This window comes from Rhinichthys klamathensis, unplaced genomic scaffold (genome assembly GCF_029890125.1).
Source record: "Rhinichthys klamathensis goyatoka isolate OS25496 unplaced genomic scaffold, OSU_Roscu_1.1 h1tg000210l_1, whole genome shotgun sequence".
In the NCBI taxonomy this organism is placed as follows: Eukaryota; Metazoa; Chordata; class Actinopteri; order Cypriniformes; family Leuciscidae; genus Rhinichthys; species Rhinichthys klamathensis.
Window position 1 is genome coordinate 1,861,777 of NW_026606735.1, and position 16,846 is coordinate 1,878,622.

Below are 16,846 nucleotides of genomic sequence, written 5' to 3' on the forward strand. Positions count from 1 at the left end.
TAACTAATTTACATATCACAATCTCATTGGGTGTATTTTGTAATATTCATTTTTATTCCTCCGTTATGTGACACAGGAGAGCCAAAAGTGACGCGCGCTGCACTGCAAACAGTCGGTTTGATGGCCTACATGATGGCGTTCATTTGCATCAGTTAATTATTTAATTGTGTGTGCCTTTCTTTCTTAATTGGAATATAGGCTGTGTAATTGGGATGCTGGTGTCGTTTGAGTTTACGATGGCTTGTTTCACTAACTAATGAACGGTATTTCATGAGAGCCTTGTGGGGTGTAACATAGTGTTGCTGGTCTGTCCGCCCCAGAGATGTGCCTGCTAGCATGCCCTCTGAGCCCTGCAATTCACCCACTGTTAATGAGATTCTAATGTATGCGCTACAGTTCAACAAGCACGAGGCTGCCTTTCTGCACCAGGGCTCATGTTTGGTGTGTCAAGGGTGTGTGTGTATATCTGTGACAATAGTGTTTGCGTGGTTTATTCTAATGAGGATCATTGCAGTTTCTGCTGATTGCTGTCCTCTCTAAGGCCAGGTGAACTTCCTCAAGCGACGGCCACATCTTGCCATCATTATTTTAGGAAATCGTTGTAGTCATCACAAACAGCTCTTTATAAAAGCACTTTTTTTTGTTAACTTCATCATTACGCAGTCTCCCAAGATGATAAATGCTGTCCCAAAACATTTCTTTGTGGTATGGAGTATGAAGAAATTGGGATTTTTAGCATCATTGACACAGAGGAAGAGCCCCCTAATTTTTTGGGGGGGAGGGGATGGCATTTTAACTGTCACAGCTTGCTAGTGACGGAAAAGGCGTACATACATTTTAGAAACATTTTTTTTCTCATTTTTTTCATGACTATATCTTTACTGTAATATGTTATTTTTCAAAATACATTTGTGTGCATAATTTTGTTGTGAAGAGATTTTACTTTCTATATTTAAAAAAAATTGTGGAGAAATGTTGGATCCATAAATACCCAGCTTTTCAGTTTTGCAACATTTCTCCAAATTATACTGTTGTTGTGCCTAAACAATACGCTTTTTTTATAACTAATGGCTTCCTAAAGACATGTTTAAGTTAAAAAACAAACATTGTGAATATCAATACTTGGGTCTCTGATGGTTAAGCATGTCCATGTGTACGCGCGTGTGTGCATAGTCTGCATACGATAGAGGGTAAGAATGCAAAGAAAGTGAGATAGAGAGATACAAGAGAGCCAATCGTGTTTGTTCTAAATGCACAATGCAGTCCATCCAAAAATCTGGGCCAAAAAACATCGATCCCAAAAGCTGGGCCTGGCGATTAGTTTCGGGAAGAAACAGAATGCATCGGATTCACTTGCTGCAACCATCATTCACGCACTCAATAGCTGGAAATATTCTGCCTCCCAGAGAAAAAAATTAAATGGTTGCAAATAGCTCCTGTAATTATCAAAAGGGTAGTTAATGACTTAACGGCCTTTGTTTTAAATTGCTTTTAATAAAAAAGATGTATAATAATGCGATTGTCTCGGTGGATATCAAAAGAGCTCACCTTTGATTTCCACAAAGACATTATTTCAACTAATGTTTTGTTATATGTTAATTTCTTGACAGTAGATTCACAAATCAAGACATCAAATGCATGGATTAAAAGAGGAAAAATAGGAAGTCGTTAGACATTTCAAATCTTGCATGGCTTGTGCTACTTAGACCACACACAGAGAAAAGGTATTCAGTTAACGTTCACTAGGGGTCCCCATTGCTCCTCTATTTGATCACAGAGACACACTTACTCATGCTGAGGTTCCCACTAAATATATACATTTTCTCATACTTCCAATATATCCCGAAGTACTTAATTTTTGCATGCCTGTAGCCAAGGTCGTAGGTTTGATTTCCAAGGAACGCATATACTGAGAAAAAGTATAGCACAGTGAAAGAAAACCACTCAAACCAACCTCTGTTTTACTTTGTTTTGTTGACTGATTTTGAGAGATTTTGAGCATTTAATGCTGGCGAGGCCAGGCTGAGAGACTAGCTTAAACTACACCGCTAAGATCAGCAAACCAATTTTTTTGTTTGTTCCAGCAGGTAAAATGTAAGCATGTCAGCATGTTAATATGAATTTAAGTCATATGTGTACAGCCATAAATCAATTTTAACATCTAAATCCAAACTATCCTGTCTTGGAAGGCTGTAAAGCATATATATATATATATATATATATATATATATGCTTATATATATATATATATATATATATATATATATATATATATATATATATATATATCCCCCTAGATATATATTTCCCTTTTTTTAATAAACATTTGAACTGAGTGCGTAAAATTTGCGTTTTGTAAAAGTAATGTGTTTTTGCTCATCTATCTGCCTCTTTGGTTGCAGGGATGAGGGGTTTCCTTGCTTGCGATTGGTTGTCTTTTTAGTGCACCTGTTCTGTCGGAAAACCCTATTGGCTAGCTAAGATGTCACTCATTTTCGCCTCTTCTTCTCGCGCTTCCCGCTCTTAGCGCTGGAGTACCAGCTTGACTGTTGGCCTTTCTGTCTCAGGAGAACTGCGCGAGTAAGTTCATTTAGGCAAAGGGAAGATAAAAAGCCGACATGTTAATGCAAAAGCAGCGTCACAGGAGAGATGGGAACATTTCCGAGAGAGTCATTGGCGACCGCCGGTGGTTTTGCGCTCCCGTGCGCCAAGAGACGGATTCATAGGACGCGCGTCTGCCGTTCTCGCGCGGAGAACACCACCAACTTCTACGGCGCGTGACTTCATAACGCCACCGGTCCGGACCTTTATACTTGTATTTTAAACTTTATGTATTGAAGGAATAATAACACGAGATGAACAATGACAGTGACTTTCCCCGGCTTATAATAACGCTTTACCACCACTTTAGTAAAGGGTTTGATTCTCGCTTCTAACGAAATTTTGGTGATAGTTAAAGGACACGGATTTTTGTGAGGACCGCAACAACGCGAATCTGCTGCCGAACCAGTTACATTATCACATGACTTTCCACAGGATTATGCTATTTATTCAACAACTTCTCAAACTAGACAATTCATAATGTCGTTTTTGGACAATATACTACAACTCAGAAAGCCAAAGATGTTCGCTGTACGGATGGCGTTCCTGCACGCGCTCCTCGCCTCGTTTCTCCACGGAGGTAAAGACACGTTTACGCACATCCAAAACTTGTTGCGAGATGGCAAATCATGCAGAATAAATATAACGAGCATGATTACAAGAATTACAAGAATCCTTCATGTATTCAAACAACTGTTGTTAAGAGCAATGTCAGTGCGCTTTCATGTCTTTATCGCGAATGCAAAAAAGTTGATGCAGACTGCTCCCTATTCCACTTGACCCATTTTAACATCTTAATTTACACTTGAAATATTTATAGATGTATACACACACTTCTGTGGTAAGTGGTTCGTGCGTTTGGTTGCTTGGAGAGACTGTGGCGCGCAGCGACAGCAGCGGTGTGGTTTTGTTGTGCCAAGCGTATAAATAATATAAATGTTGGTTTCTCACCTTGTTGTTTTGCAGTCCTATAATGAATTATGCATGCATGCATGTAGTTAGCTAGCAAGACAGAGATGTAGAAATAGGATGATTGAAGCGTCCTGCACCGAGTTTTCTAACGAAATATCGCGTGGAAACAATTGTATGATAGTGACACGAGCACACTGACGTGCAATGTTTTAACAGTTTATCTATTATTATTATCAAACACGTATTATTGTGCAAATGCAGTTAACTTTAATTCCTTCTCACAGGAGTATTTTCTCTTTGTCAATAATTTATAATAGCTTGTTAAATGAGCTGGTTTGGTTACAGTAAACGATGCATTTCGTTTCAGTCATTTCAAGAGGCGTTTCTAAATAGTTTATGGGGTCATTACTGTTATATTTGAATGGTTATCGAATAAATACAAAGATATTTGCTATGCTAAAGGTGAGCCACCCTATTTTCACTCTCCACAGAAGCAAGAGACAGTGATGAAATGAGCAGACTTGTGTTGTGTCCCGGCAGCATGCTGTTTTTTATTAATCCTCTCCAGCTGAGGACCCACAGTGGCCTTCACATCTATTTTTACTTATACTATCCCAGCAAGTCTGAAACTGGACATGTCATACAAACAAACAATTAGGCTGTGGGGGTGAGATAGAGACAGACAGAAAGTGTGGGGGATGGCAAAATTAGACAGTACTGTATGTGTTGAAGATTTTCCAACGCGAGGGATGACAAGTTTGTCCAAGTGTGTGAGGGCTTGGATGGTATTAGAGATGTTGACTCTGGAGACAGCACTTGCTGATCAAGCACTGAAACTGTCATCATCATCATTACTGGGTTTTTTCCCCAGCCTCCGCAGCAAACGTGGCCTCACACTGCTGTGTGTAATGGACTGCATGCAAAGAGTACATCACTGGCAAGTTGAGACAGCATGTGGTTTGAATGAATGGAATTGTATCCGGTGAACTGTGCAATATCCACAGGAATATTTGCAGATTTGTGTTTGTAGAAAACCAAGTTGTTGTTTGATTTATTTATTTGTTTTTTTTTGTTTTAGACTACAGAATTGCTGACATATAGTAGGATGGACAGTTTGAATTGCGCAGAATATGAGAAATGGAAGCAAGAGGCGGAAAACAACTTATAATGTGCATGTGTCTGTGTGATGGTGGGAGCTGAGCCAGTGTTTGATGACTGAGGAGACAGATCTGTAAGCGAGTTACATCAAATTTGCAATTTGTCTTCAATTGAATGCCTGAAAATGCACCTGTTCTCAACAACGCCATCGATAAATCTGGGGGATGAAAGGTTTTTGTTGCTTCAGGGAGTTTTAGGAGCTTAATTGACAAAAGCAGATGGATGTTTACAGAAGGACTGTCTTCCAAGTAAGGCTTAGAGCTCATTTTCCTAGCTGTGCGAAAACTGACTGTGAAACATCTCTCATTTTCAGCATCTCCTCCCTTCGGCGTCTGAGGGCAGATATCTGTGTTTCGGGCTGAACCGCAGGTCTGAACAGTTGTAACAAAACCAGAGGTGTGATTAAAACTGTCAGACTATCAGGCTGTCAAACAATTGCCCTCTCACACACACACACACACACACACACACACGCACACACACATATGTACATGCGTAGACACACACTGGCCGTGCCTGTGAGCCAGGCCGAGCAAGGGGCCCATATGTTTGAGGGTTGGCTGACACCAGGGAGATGATTTGCTCTAGGGACACTGTGAAGCCTAAATCTCTTTCGCTCTCTCTCTTTCTACTCGCTCATACAAACACACACAGCCAGCCATGCAGGCATTCAGGCATGCTTATGCGCACAGATACAAACTTTATAGCAAAGCAATAAATTGTGCATTTTTGCTTTGTTTCTTAAATTCTTCATATTAAATAAATTCAAAACAGTGAGATTCACAGTTAGAAGTGTGAGAGCAGTGAGTGTGCTTTTAATAATCTATATCCAAAGAGGGGTAATCAAGAAGATATTTCCCTACAGATTGGCATCCAGAGAGAAAAGAGGGATAGTGGACAGGAGGGGGGCAGATGAGTGAAAGTAATGACTGTGATCATTATCTCCTATGTTTTTAATTGAGATAATGACCCAGAGGAAGACAATAAAACTCCCAAAGGAAAGATTTATTTTCCTCCCCCTCCCTATTTCTGTCATTTCCTCTCATTTTTCTCCTTTCAATTTCCTAGAAGTGACTGCATGAAATTTCATCAGTTTTGATAGCCCCGCTTCCAAGATGGCTCTATAACCCCAAACAAAGGAGCATTTTTATTCAGGAGTCTAAAGGTAAATGTTTCCTTAGAATTCCTCTGTTGTGTTCTCATACGAAATACTTAAATGCGATTCTGTCACTTCTAACCCTCAGAGGCAGAGAGAAAGAAGTTTGCCTAGACCAAAATAATTTTCCATTACAACTGCAGAAAGACCAGTTAGCAAGTTCCCATTTTGCAAACGTAATAAAATTGAAAACTTTCATCTCAGCAAATTGATTTCAGTCAGATTCAGGAAGGAAGAATGAAGAGGAGGAAAAAAAAAAAATCATTAGATCATTGAAGCATGACTGTACCATGGGACTTTTGGAATTTGCGTATAGCGGTGAGAACACACACACACACACACACACACACACACACACACACACACACACACACACACACACACACACACACACACACACACACACACACACACACACACACACACACACACACACACACACACACACACACACACACACACACTTAATTCATTCACTCATTCTGTGACTTTGTGAAGGAGATTTTTGCATTAGGGAAGGGCAGCAAAAGCAATGACTTGATAGATTGATAAAAAGAAGGAATGAATAAATAGATATGTGATACTCAAGAATATATGCATATCTCTATTTTGTTGAATACCCCCTCCCTCCATCTTGCTATCTATTTGCAGGCTGCTGGAAGGTATTTTTCTGTCATTAACGAGACTCGGCCGGCAGTTCATTTAACACGTACATGCCCCCAGAACGCCTGAGAAATTATTGGCATTATCATCAGCTAGACTCCACATATTCTCGCGCTCTCTTTAGGATGTATTGTAGCCATATGGTATTGGCTCTGGAAATTAGAGTTGCACTTTTGTGTTACTAGTTGGCTATCATTCTCTTTTTCTTTCTCACTATGGCAATTTTCTCTATCGATTGGACTGGGTTCTCTTTCCTGTGATGATGTGAGAAAGGGAGAGCAAAAGAGGAAAAAAAAGAGGATACTAGAGGTGTTAGAGGTGGCTCTTGTTTGTGTAGATGGAATAATTAACGCTCATTAAGAGGGTGATGAGAGGCTTAGGGGTGATGCTACTTGTTAGGATAATTAGAGTCAAATAGGCCTCATTATGCAAATTGGGAGGAAGTATGATTCTGTCAGTGTTTACCTGAACTCTGTCGTACCGATGACCTCAGATAGAGATGACAGTGTCGAGTGAAGCAGAGTATCTAAAGAAACGACGAAGGGGGGATAATGAGCTGTTATAGGGAGAGAGGAAATAAAATAAAGGATGATCTATTTAAGAGATGTGAATGAGAAAAACGAGTAATGAGATGACAGAAACGAGGGAGGATGGATGAAATCTGTAATCTGTAATCAAATAAAAGCTCCGAGGGCAATAAAGATGCTGCTCCATTTTCAAGGAAATGAAATGTTTCTCAAATTATTTTACCGTAGAGAGATCAGTGGATAAGCCTTTCAGGGCAGCTCCATTGCAGAGAGAAAAACAACACTCTTTAATAGGATAGGTGAAAATATTAAAACAAAATACAATGCCCCCCAAGCAGCAGTGACAAAGCTAAAACCGTGAAGTCATTGCGATGTTGTGAAGACCACTGGATGTGCCAGTATTCTCACATTCCTCTAGAGAGCACTTGTGGAGTGGTCTGCAAATCATATTAAGGCTCTAGAAGCCAGAACTCGGAAATATATTGCAGGTATGGGATTTTATGTATTTATGAAGCTTGTTTTCTCTATAGTTGTCCGTAAGGCACCGACCTCTACTGTGGCTGAGTTGTGTGTGTGTGTGTGTGATGGATCGAGGCTCTCGTTAACCGCAGGCCTCAGTGGGTGATTACTTCTCAACATGTTGCCTGTCCTGCTGAGTTTGGCACCATGACACACACACACACACACACACACACACACACACACACACACACACACACACACACACACACACACACACACACACACACACACACACACACACACAGATGAGACCTAAATGACTTTGCTCAGAGTTTGGTGGAGCGCTCACAGCTCTGTGAGTGTATATGTGTATAGCTCATCTTGGCACCAGATCACTCCATCACTTTGCCTGGCATAAGTTCTGTCAGATGGTCTGTCTGCTTGACGTGACCTTACTGCTCTCTGTGCGCCTGCGATGCAGTAATAGATAAATAATGCTTCTTTTCACAACATAAAAGATACCTTGGTGAACAACTTAAAATAGAAAGGAACAAATTACATTCTGCATGGTGCAAGACTACATTCTGAATCTTTTGCGCTGTCTCGTAAGCAATTTCCGGTTCTCCATGTTGGAGGCCAGATGAACAACTGTATTTTTTGTTCTATTAAATAGTTTTGATTGAATTTTTTTTTTATTCAGCCAATTAGTATAACAAGCAACAGATGAAGTGTCAGGTTTTATCTGTGAAAATATGCAACCAGATAGATTGTAGCTGTTAGTAGTCGACAGGGTCCGCATTTAAAGATTTTTTTTGCCCTTTCGACATTTTTCACTAGCTCATCCACAAAAAAATGTATATGAGTTATTTATAAAATATTAGTTTTATTGCCATGTTTTTATATTTGCTTATAGGCAATAGGCATATATATTTTTCACTAAATCAAGTTTTTTTTGTTCACTAAAATTATTTTTGTGTTTCTTACTGTCTGTACTTAATCGGCAATCTGTTTAGTAAATGCATGTTATAGATCTTTTTGTGAATGATTTATCCATGTATATGTTTAATTCTTTTTTTTTTACTTCATAATGTTTAATGAAAATCTCACAACTCTGTCTCATAACTTGTCTCTGGTGACTTTGTTGGATTTCTCCAATCAACAACATGCACATTTTAAAATCCAATGCGTAGAACCAAGTCCCTGCGATACAGTTTTAATTTTTTGATAATCTCATTCTGTTACTCTTGGATGTATGTCACAATGAAAAAAAAAAAAAAATCTGTCTTTGCAACTTTAATGTATACTTTTCAGTGGGCAAATGACTAAACGCTTATCAGCTGACGCAAAACTATGTCACACTGGTCCCAGAGCAGTGGACCATGCTTTTTGTTGAGCCAATGTGTTGCAAAAATAAAACAAAAAAATGTTATTCGTGCATTATAAATATGCCACGTGTGAAACAAACAAGTTTTGTAGCACAACACACTCTTCCCCAAAATGACCTTTTGATGTTGTGAACACTGACATTAAGCTTGGGCGTGTTTCATGCAGCGTTTGATGATCGTAAATATCATGGAGATTGTAAAGCGTAATTTGTGCCATCCATGGACATTTTTGATAAACTTTTAGCATTTCTGACTGTACCGATCCCTGAGATATTCACAGGGGTTTGTGTCTGTGTGTGAACATAATAATGCACCTCGGCTAACACCTACGTCCATGCGTCACATGGACACACACGCTCACAATGATATTGATGCACATCTGACATTTTGAGGCTCCATTCGTCTTGAGAGGTGGGGTTGAGGGGGTGTGGGGTGGGACCGGTGACATTTCATGCAGCCATAATGTTATTCATTATGGCAGAGGGGCATTGGAGAGGGTACAGCGGGCGCTGCTTGTGTGTGCCACAACCCATCTGTCTCTTTGCCCCCCTCTTTTCCTTTCTCACTCCCCTTCTCTCTCACTCTCTGTGGGTGAAATGGCAGCAGCATTTTTCCTTTCACCCCGAGGCCTCAGAGATATCCCCGCCTGCTTTCCCCTGATAAGACAAACCTACAGCACTTACCTTTCCCTCTCTCCTCTGCTCTCTCTTCTCCAGCTTCTGCTTTTGGAGGCAGAGAGGTGTGTAATCTTTGGGGAACTTTATGTAAGTGCAGTAAAGGAGACCTGTGATATTTGATTTCACTCAGAATTCTGCTGTTGGTACCTCTTTAAAGTACCGATGCTTTGAGTGGCTCTACTAACGTGTTAGGAGTGATTGTACAAAGCCAGTTATTGTGACGTAGCCAAGTAAATAGACTGCAATTGTTTAAAAGTACAAAGCAGCATTTAATATACACCTTGTGAAATGATTGATGGTTGTTTCATTGGTGCTGTATAATTTCATCATATTTTAAGAGTTTTGTTTTGCTTGGCCTTGGTTTGAACTAGTTGCATCTGTAAGAGGACTTAAGAGAATGCTTAAGCGATTATTCTGCTATAGCTAGGGTCCACTTACCTACATTTCTGCAAATCAATTAATTCACCTAATTAATATTCATGAGGCCAGCTGATAGGGTTTATAATGTGTCCCACAAATTTTCAGAACAAACTTACTGAAGGCTCTTAATAATGTTTCTTTTTTCACTCCAGATGACTTTTATTAACTAGCTGTTTTTAGTTTCGTGTTTTTTTTAGTTCCTATTCAAAATTATTCAATTTTATTTATTTTAAATTATTTTATATATAAATATTTATTTTTAAATATTAAAAACATTTGTGATAGGGGGAGAGGAATGATTTCTGAAGGATCATGTGACACCGGGTGTGTCCTCAATCAGCTCCCTAGTTCAGTAGTCAGGGCACTGATCAGGGGGTTGGCCATTTTAAGGGATTTCTCAATCGCAGAATCCTTCCAGGATACTGAAATGTTTGCTCCCTAAAAAGTCCCACAATGCACCATGAAAACCAGGGAGCATCGATGCTCACTTTGTTCCCTTAACGGAAGTTCTGATGCGCGAAACTTAAATCACATGAGCCAACTCACTGCCCATAACAACAAGCGATAGTTGTTTTAAAAAATACAAACCTTTATTTTATTATATTTCAGCATAAATATACATCGCTCGACAGGTAATGAACATAATCTAGTTAACATATAATTTATTTAAGGCTGAAATGTTGCACGTATACGTAACAAGCAAAGCATTTATGATAATGCACTTTAACAATATTACTGTTTTGTTTTTGTATTTCTAAATCTGTTTGGCCCCTATAAAGAAAATGAGGTTTTATTGTTGTGCTGATGTTTTGTTTTTGGTCACTTGCGTCTCTTGTAAAGTCACCATACGCTTACGGACTCTCCTCAATCCACGCGTTGTTATACTGCTCAGAGTTCTTTCCGCTCTCCATATCTTTCTCTATCTCTCCCAGCTGGCTGTTTAAGTGCTGTTTACTCGTTTGCCATTCCTGAGAGAGGTAATTAAGGATGGTACAAAGAGAGAGAGAGTGAGAGAAAGCAGGGAAGGAGAGTTGGTTTTATTACCACAGAGTTCCACTTCTAGTCAAATGCTCTGTGTGCCTTTCCTCTTCTGCCTACTTCTCTTTTTTTCACCTGGCTGCCTCCCTTTTTTCATCCCTCCTTCTCCCTCTCTACCTGTCTTTTTTTGTTGCTGTCATACAGCTCTTCTGCATGCACTCCCTCTCAATGCTGCTCACTGTCTTCTCTCTGTCTCTGATCTTTCCCTTTGTTAAACCTGTTCTCTCTTGTTAGGGCAGAAAGGATGTCCAGAACTGTGCGGTAGAGTGTAGTTTAGCCCAGGGCTTAACCTGTAAGTATCCCTACAAGCAGACAAGATAATTCTGTATGGGTTTCTCTCAAGAGGGAGGGGAAAGAGAGTGAGGGAAATTGAGAAAGAGAGAAAATCATTGTTCAGGACTCATTCACGTCTCTATAGATCAGAGTGAAAATCTTTTAGTTTTGAGGTGCCACTCTTCTCTGAAGCCTGAACACGGAGAGAATCACCCTCTCTGGTTTTTCTTTTTCACATTCTCTCATCATGGATAAAATAATTCTTGCTTTTTGTGATTTGCAGGTTTTAACTAATCCAAGTTTCTTTCCAAACTGTTCTGAAAGAACTACATCTATGCATACACACACAAGTTCTCCTATTAGTTTGTATCCTAAAGGATGGGTTTGTGTTTTTTTTTTTGTGTGTGTGTAGAAGAAGGATTTTCTGGAGTGTATATATTTTGCCAACTGCATGATTTCTTCTATTTAAACACTCATGCAAACAAATTGCAGGACATAGAGCATTGGAAGATCTTGAAATTATGTGGACATTCCGTTTTAAAAGTGGAAGTAAGTACATATGCATGAAAGTGAGGTTTTGTGTGTGTGTTTCTGAGGGAAAAGGAGAGCGCTTTTAACATTCAGTGAGTGTGTAATTGTCTAAAATAGCTTTGCGTCCCCAAACTCCCAACCATATAATCACAGTAGAACAACGCACTGAACATTAAGAGAGTGAGAGAGGTAACTTAAGACAAGTTAGAGGACTCTCATCATCTCTCCATGCACTATTCATCCGCCCAATTTCCTGTGTAGATTCTCTGTGTACCTGACCTCTGAATTCTGCTGAAAAGTGTTTGTGAGTAATTTGCCTTTATGCTAATCTGAAACTGGACTGGAGAGAGTGCTAATGTGGCCTGGCAAGCTTCTCTGTTTAAAGAGTGAAAGAAAGAATGAATGGATGGATGGCAAACCTTATCCAATTTAATCATTCATTGTCTTGTTTTTATACGTTGCGAAATACGTATATTAAAAATTGCAAAAGGTCAGAGCTGTGGTTAGCGCATGTCTTCCAACATATAAAGCTGTGGTGCTTATTAGGGATGTTCATTTCGTTTTTTTTCCTGACCGACAACCGACGCTCATTCACCGGTTATTAACCGCTAACTGACAAGATTGTTAAATTTGAATGACATAAAATTTTGTATACTATAAGAGTCTGTGACCCATTAAAAATACCAAATTAGTTTTCCAGGTGTTTAGTTTTGCATCTAAAAAAATAGCAGTATAAACAACAGGACATGAGGATTCACACAAACTGTGCGAAAGGTATAGTATTATATGAGTTTTGGATAATTTTTGTGACGCGCTCCACAAACAAGTTCACGGTAAGGAAACTGAGGTGGCAGAAAGCTGCATCCTGTTTCTTTTCTTTATTTTACAAAAGAACAATGTTTTGTTTTTATTATGAGTGCACACAAATAAAAGTTAACCCATTATTACTCTTATTTGTATGACCATAGATGACAGAGTATTTTAAGTTGTTTCCATCTAGGGCTGCACAATATATAGTTTTAGCATCGATACCATGACGTGCACATCCGCGATAGTAACGTTGCAGGATGTGCGATGTCAAGTATAGGGATCGTAGTTGATATGTTATCCGTATGGGCCAGCTGCCCCCAGTTCGGAATGCATGTGATTCACGGATTAACTGCAAAGTTTAACCATCATAGAGTGAAAGTTTATCATTTGTATGTGTTTTAAAGTCCTGTCAGTTTAAACATCAAGCGTAAGAATACTGGATCTCGCGCGCTGTCACAGAGACTGGAGTCAACACATGAACGCCAAATTATGTTCTCTTTCTCTCCTTTTTGAGCTTGAACGGACACGTGCATGCAAAATTAAGTCGAAAATGCCGGTCTCGGGGCGAGTATCCTCGTAAACAGTCGGTTATGTGTTGTAAACAAAGAACATAGATGCGTATTATTATATTGGATCCGTTTATTTGTCTTAAAGTGACAGCAGCCTAATATACCCACAGCTGTTTGTCACCAATGTTACAACAAAACAACAAAAGAGAAATTGAAAATGACTTTTGTTGCTTTAACAAAGATAAAGTGTATTAATTAATTATATTAATTATATTTAATTTTATACAGTGAAGACTATGCAGTTATTTTACATTTGATTATTCAATGTCTGTACCTGGATACAGTTAGATTTACCTGAAAAACAAAGCAATATATTTTCGTATCGCAATATATATGTCGCAGAAAAAAAAATATCGCTATGTCAGTTTTTTCTAATATTGTGCAGCCCTAGTTATAAGGAAAAAATTCAACACACACTCACACACGCAGACATATCAGGTCTAGCATTGCTAACTTGACATCGCAGCATGTTCATTATCAAAATAAAATACAGTTAACCAAACATATAAAAAGTTAACTGCTCAATTTAAATAGTCCATGAGGACAATCTGTGCTGGTCAACATGATCATTTACGTCGGTATTGGAACGTTAGTGAAGTACAAAGCCTAGTTTACATAATAAATAATAGTTTATCTTCCAAATGCATCACGAATATGGAAACTATAGGGTTGTAACGGTACACAAAACTGACGGTTCGGTACGTACCTTGGTTTTGACGTCACGGTTCGGTATGGTTCAGTTCGGTACAGGGGAGTGAGATTGGGGGAGAAAACTATACATAAAGAGCCCTTACTTGCACATTACGTCAAAACGGCATTTATTGTTTGAATTTCGTGATAAAATGGACATAATTTGAAAAATGACACTTTGTTTCTTATTGACAGTAACAAAACATGGAGCTTATTGCGATTGGTGGTTAAAGTCAATGTAAAGCAATATTAAATATGTGTTCTGAGTTTGTCACACCACAGAAAAATGTATTAACCACCCAGCCAAATTTGAATGATAAAAAAACGTTAAGTAAATAAAACAAGTTATCAAAATCTTGAAATAATAAGCAGAATTCTCTGCTCTCAAATGCTGTCGGTGCTGAAACCACGCCAACTTGCGGGAAACTTACACTCATTGGTGTACTGCCGATGATGGCACCATGTCGGCGGGACGGTAGATAGTCAGTTCGTCCCCGTTCACCAGTAGCAGCAGATTATCAGTGAATTCCAGTTGTCTTGGATGAAAGTTTGTAAAACAATCCGGAGTAAAATGTTCACTGCAGAAGCAGGTGTTGGTGGTAATCTTCAGCTCTCTATCAAGGTGCCTCTTCACAAAATTATTCCACCTCTTCTTGATATCATCGTTTTTAGGAGATTTAAATAAGGGGACCGAGTTGTTTTGTAAATTTTTGCAAAAAGGTAATATGCACTTACGTGACGAAGGCATAGCTAGCTATCAAACTGTAGGCAGTCTGTAGTAACTAACGGTAATGAAAGTAACTTGTGATTGAGTGGGCGAACCACTGATGCTAACACAAGTATGCTAATGCACTCTACTAATGTTATAATAGTGTTAGTGGAGGGGCCATACTCAGTGGCTCCAGTGCGTCATCGATCCATTATTTCAGGCCCACCCAAAAAATCCTGTACACAAAAATGGTGAAAAACTGTTTAACGGTCTAACTCCAGAATTCAGTACTACATAGTTCAGTCTTTGTAACGTGTTTTCAGCAATACATTTATAATGTGTTTAGAAACAAATCTCTGAATTGCCTTTACACAGACTTGAATGGTGGTGGTTAACGCTGTATTCTTCTTGTACACATAAGACACACGAAAATGGTGTTAGTGCTGTCTTCCTGTTTAGAAATTGGCGGCATGAGGGTTAGGGTGTTTTGGGTGGTTGGCTGAGCATTACTGTATGGTTGCTAGGTGGTTTCTTACTGGCACAAGTCAAAAGAGCCCACTTGCAAGTCTCTGATATTCTGGTCCCTAGATATAACTTGGGTCCCTCCTTCAACGCAAGTCAGGGGGATTTTTTCCAACCCGTTTTATCATCTTTGAGGCGAAAATCATAGGTTTTATTCCTTAGAATAGCACACTTCTCAGAAAGCTGCACTATTTGACGTATCATTCATATCTGCAGCACAGATAGTGCAGTTCATTACTTAGCATTAAGGTTTTGGACAAAAAAACGAATATATGCAGTAGTAATAGTGATTCCTGCCTTGGCAAGCACCCCCAATAAACACATGGTTCATGTTTTTTGCATTGTGTGCATGTTTTGAGAGAGTTTCCTTCTAGGTTATTGAGCCAAACCCAGTTGCTTAAATTCCAAGATATGCATATGCAATGTATTCAGCATTGTCTGGAACTCGGCAGGGCTCAGGGACTAAGTCTCTCCTTATTTCCTCCCTCATCTGCCGTGCCTACACACTCACATTACAGAACCAGTAGACTGTGAGAGGAAGTCCTTTCACAGCACACTGCAAATGTTTTGTTTTCAGATATTTGATAGTGAATTTACAGTAAAAGATTTATAAATCAAGTGAACATTTTAAATTCAGCATATTTGTGTACCATTTATTTGCTAGAATTTATATTATTTGTTTCAGGCATCGTCCATTCTGCTCTCCTAGATATTGGCATCGGCCATTTAAAAAACACCCATATCTCTGTCAATCACTAGTGCTGATTGGTCAGTGCAAACAAAATCTGTGGCATCCTGTGTGTGTGTGTTCATGTGAAAAGTGACAGACACATACTGTACATCTACCGCACTCAGGCACAGCTTAGGGAAGGTCCCTGGGATAAAAATGAAATTACATTCATTATCAGAGGTTAGAAATCCTCACCACTCCATTTGGATTAGATCAGATTGGTGTGATCGTGTGTTGTGTGTGTGTGTGTGTGTATGTATGTGCGTTCTTTTTCGTACATTTGCCAAAGGGTATAACCGGGCCAGACAGGCTAAGTGTTGAGAGAGAGAGAGAGAGAGAGGGAGAGGGGGGGCTAAGATTACATTTCAGTAGTACAGTTTAAATGTGAGTTTTTATTAAAACAGTCAATAAACAGACAAAAGCACTTCATTTTTACGAAGAACAACATGGCTCCTCTGAGAGCTGTTACCAGGCAGGGGAATAAATAGCATGAATATCAGCATAATGGCTTTGGAGGCGACAGAGAGAGAGAGAGCCAAGCGCTTCCCCATAAAAAGAAAACAGTCTATCCCAAATTCAATCTCCTTCTCTCCCAAAGCTAGCCTTGCTGTGATGAGGAAGCACAGAGCTAATGTGCCTGTCTGTCGGTCTATAGAATTCTTTTCATATTTTCTCCTCTTTATATTTTTGTTCTTGCGTAATGTGGTGCCTCAGATATTTGGAGCAGCAGTCAAATTCAAAACACATCAGAGAATTGTGGGTAGTGCAGTTTAGGCTCTGTGAGTAAGCACATTTTTTTGAGATTTTGGAGCTTAACAAGTGTGGGCCCTGATTACTTAATTCTTTTGCATTTTCATATTCACATTCATATTTATTTTCAGCATGTGTGTGTCTTTTTTTGCATTTACCACCACCGCTCCAAACCTATTTGACTTTATTTCTTCTGCTTTTGGTTAACATTCAAATCCATTATAGACAAACCCCCCCCACTGAAACATTTCTCAAAGTATTAT

General features: G+C 39.2%; 1 protein-coding gene across 1 annotated transcript in view; it reads left to right on the forward strand.

Moving 5' to 3' along the window:
- The first annotated feature begins 2,517 nt into the window (after nucleotides 1–2,517).
- Nucleotides 2,518–16,846, forward strand: part of si:dkey-215k6.1 (transmembrane protein 132C) — a 264,184-nt gene continuing 249,855 nt past the window's right edge. Inside the window, exon 1 of the mRNA XM_056263882.1 lies at nucleotides 2,518–3,181. Within this exon, the coding sequence (XP_056119857.1) occupies nucleotides 3,082–3,181 (100 nt within the window). The 5' untranslated portion in view covers nucleotides 2,518–3,081. The remainder of the gene's footprint in view (nucleotides 3,182–16,846) is intronic.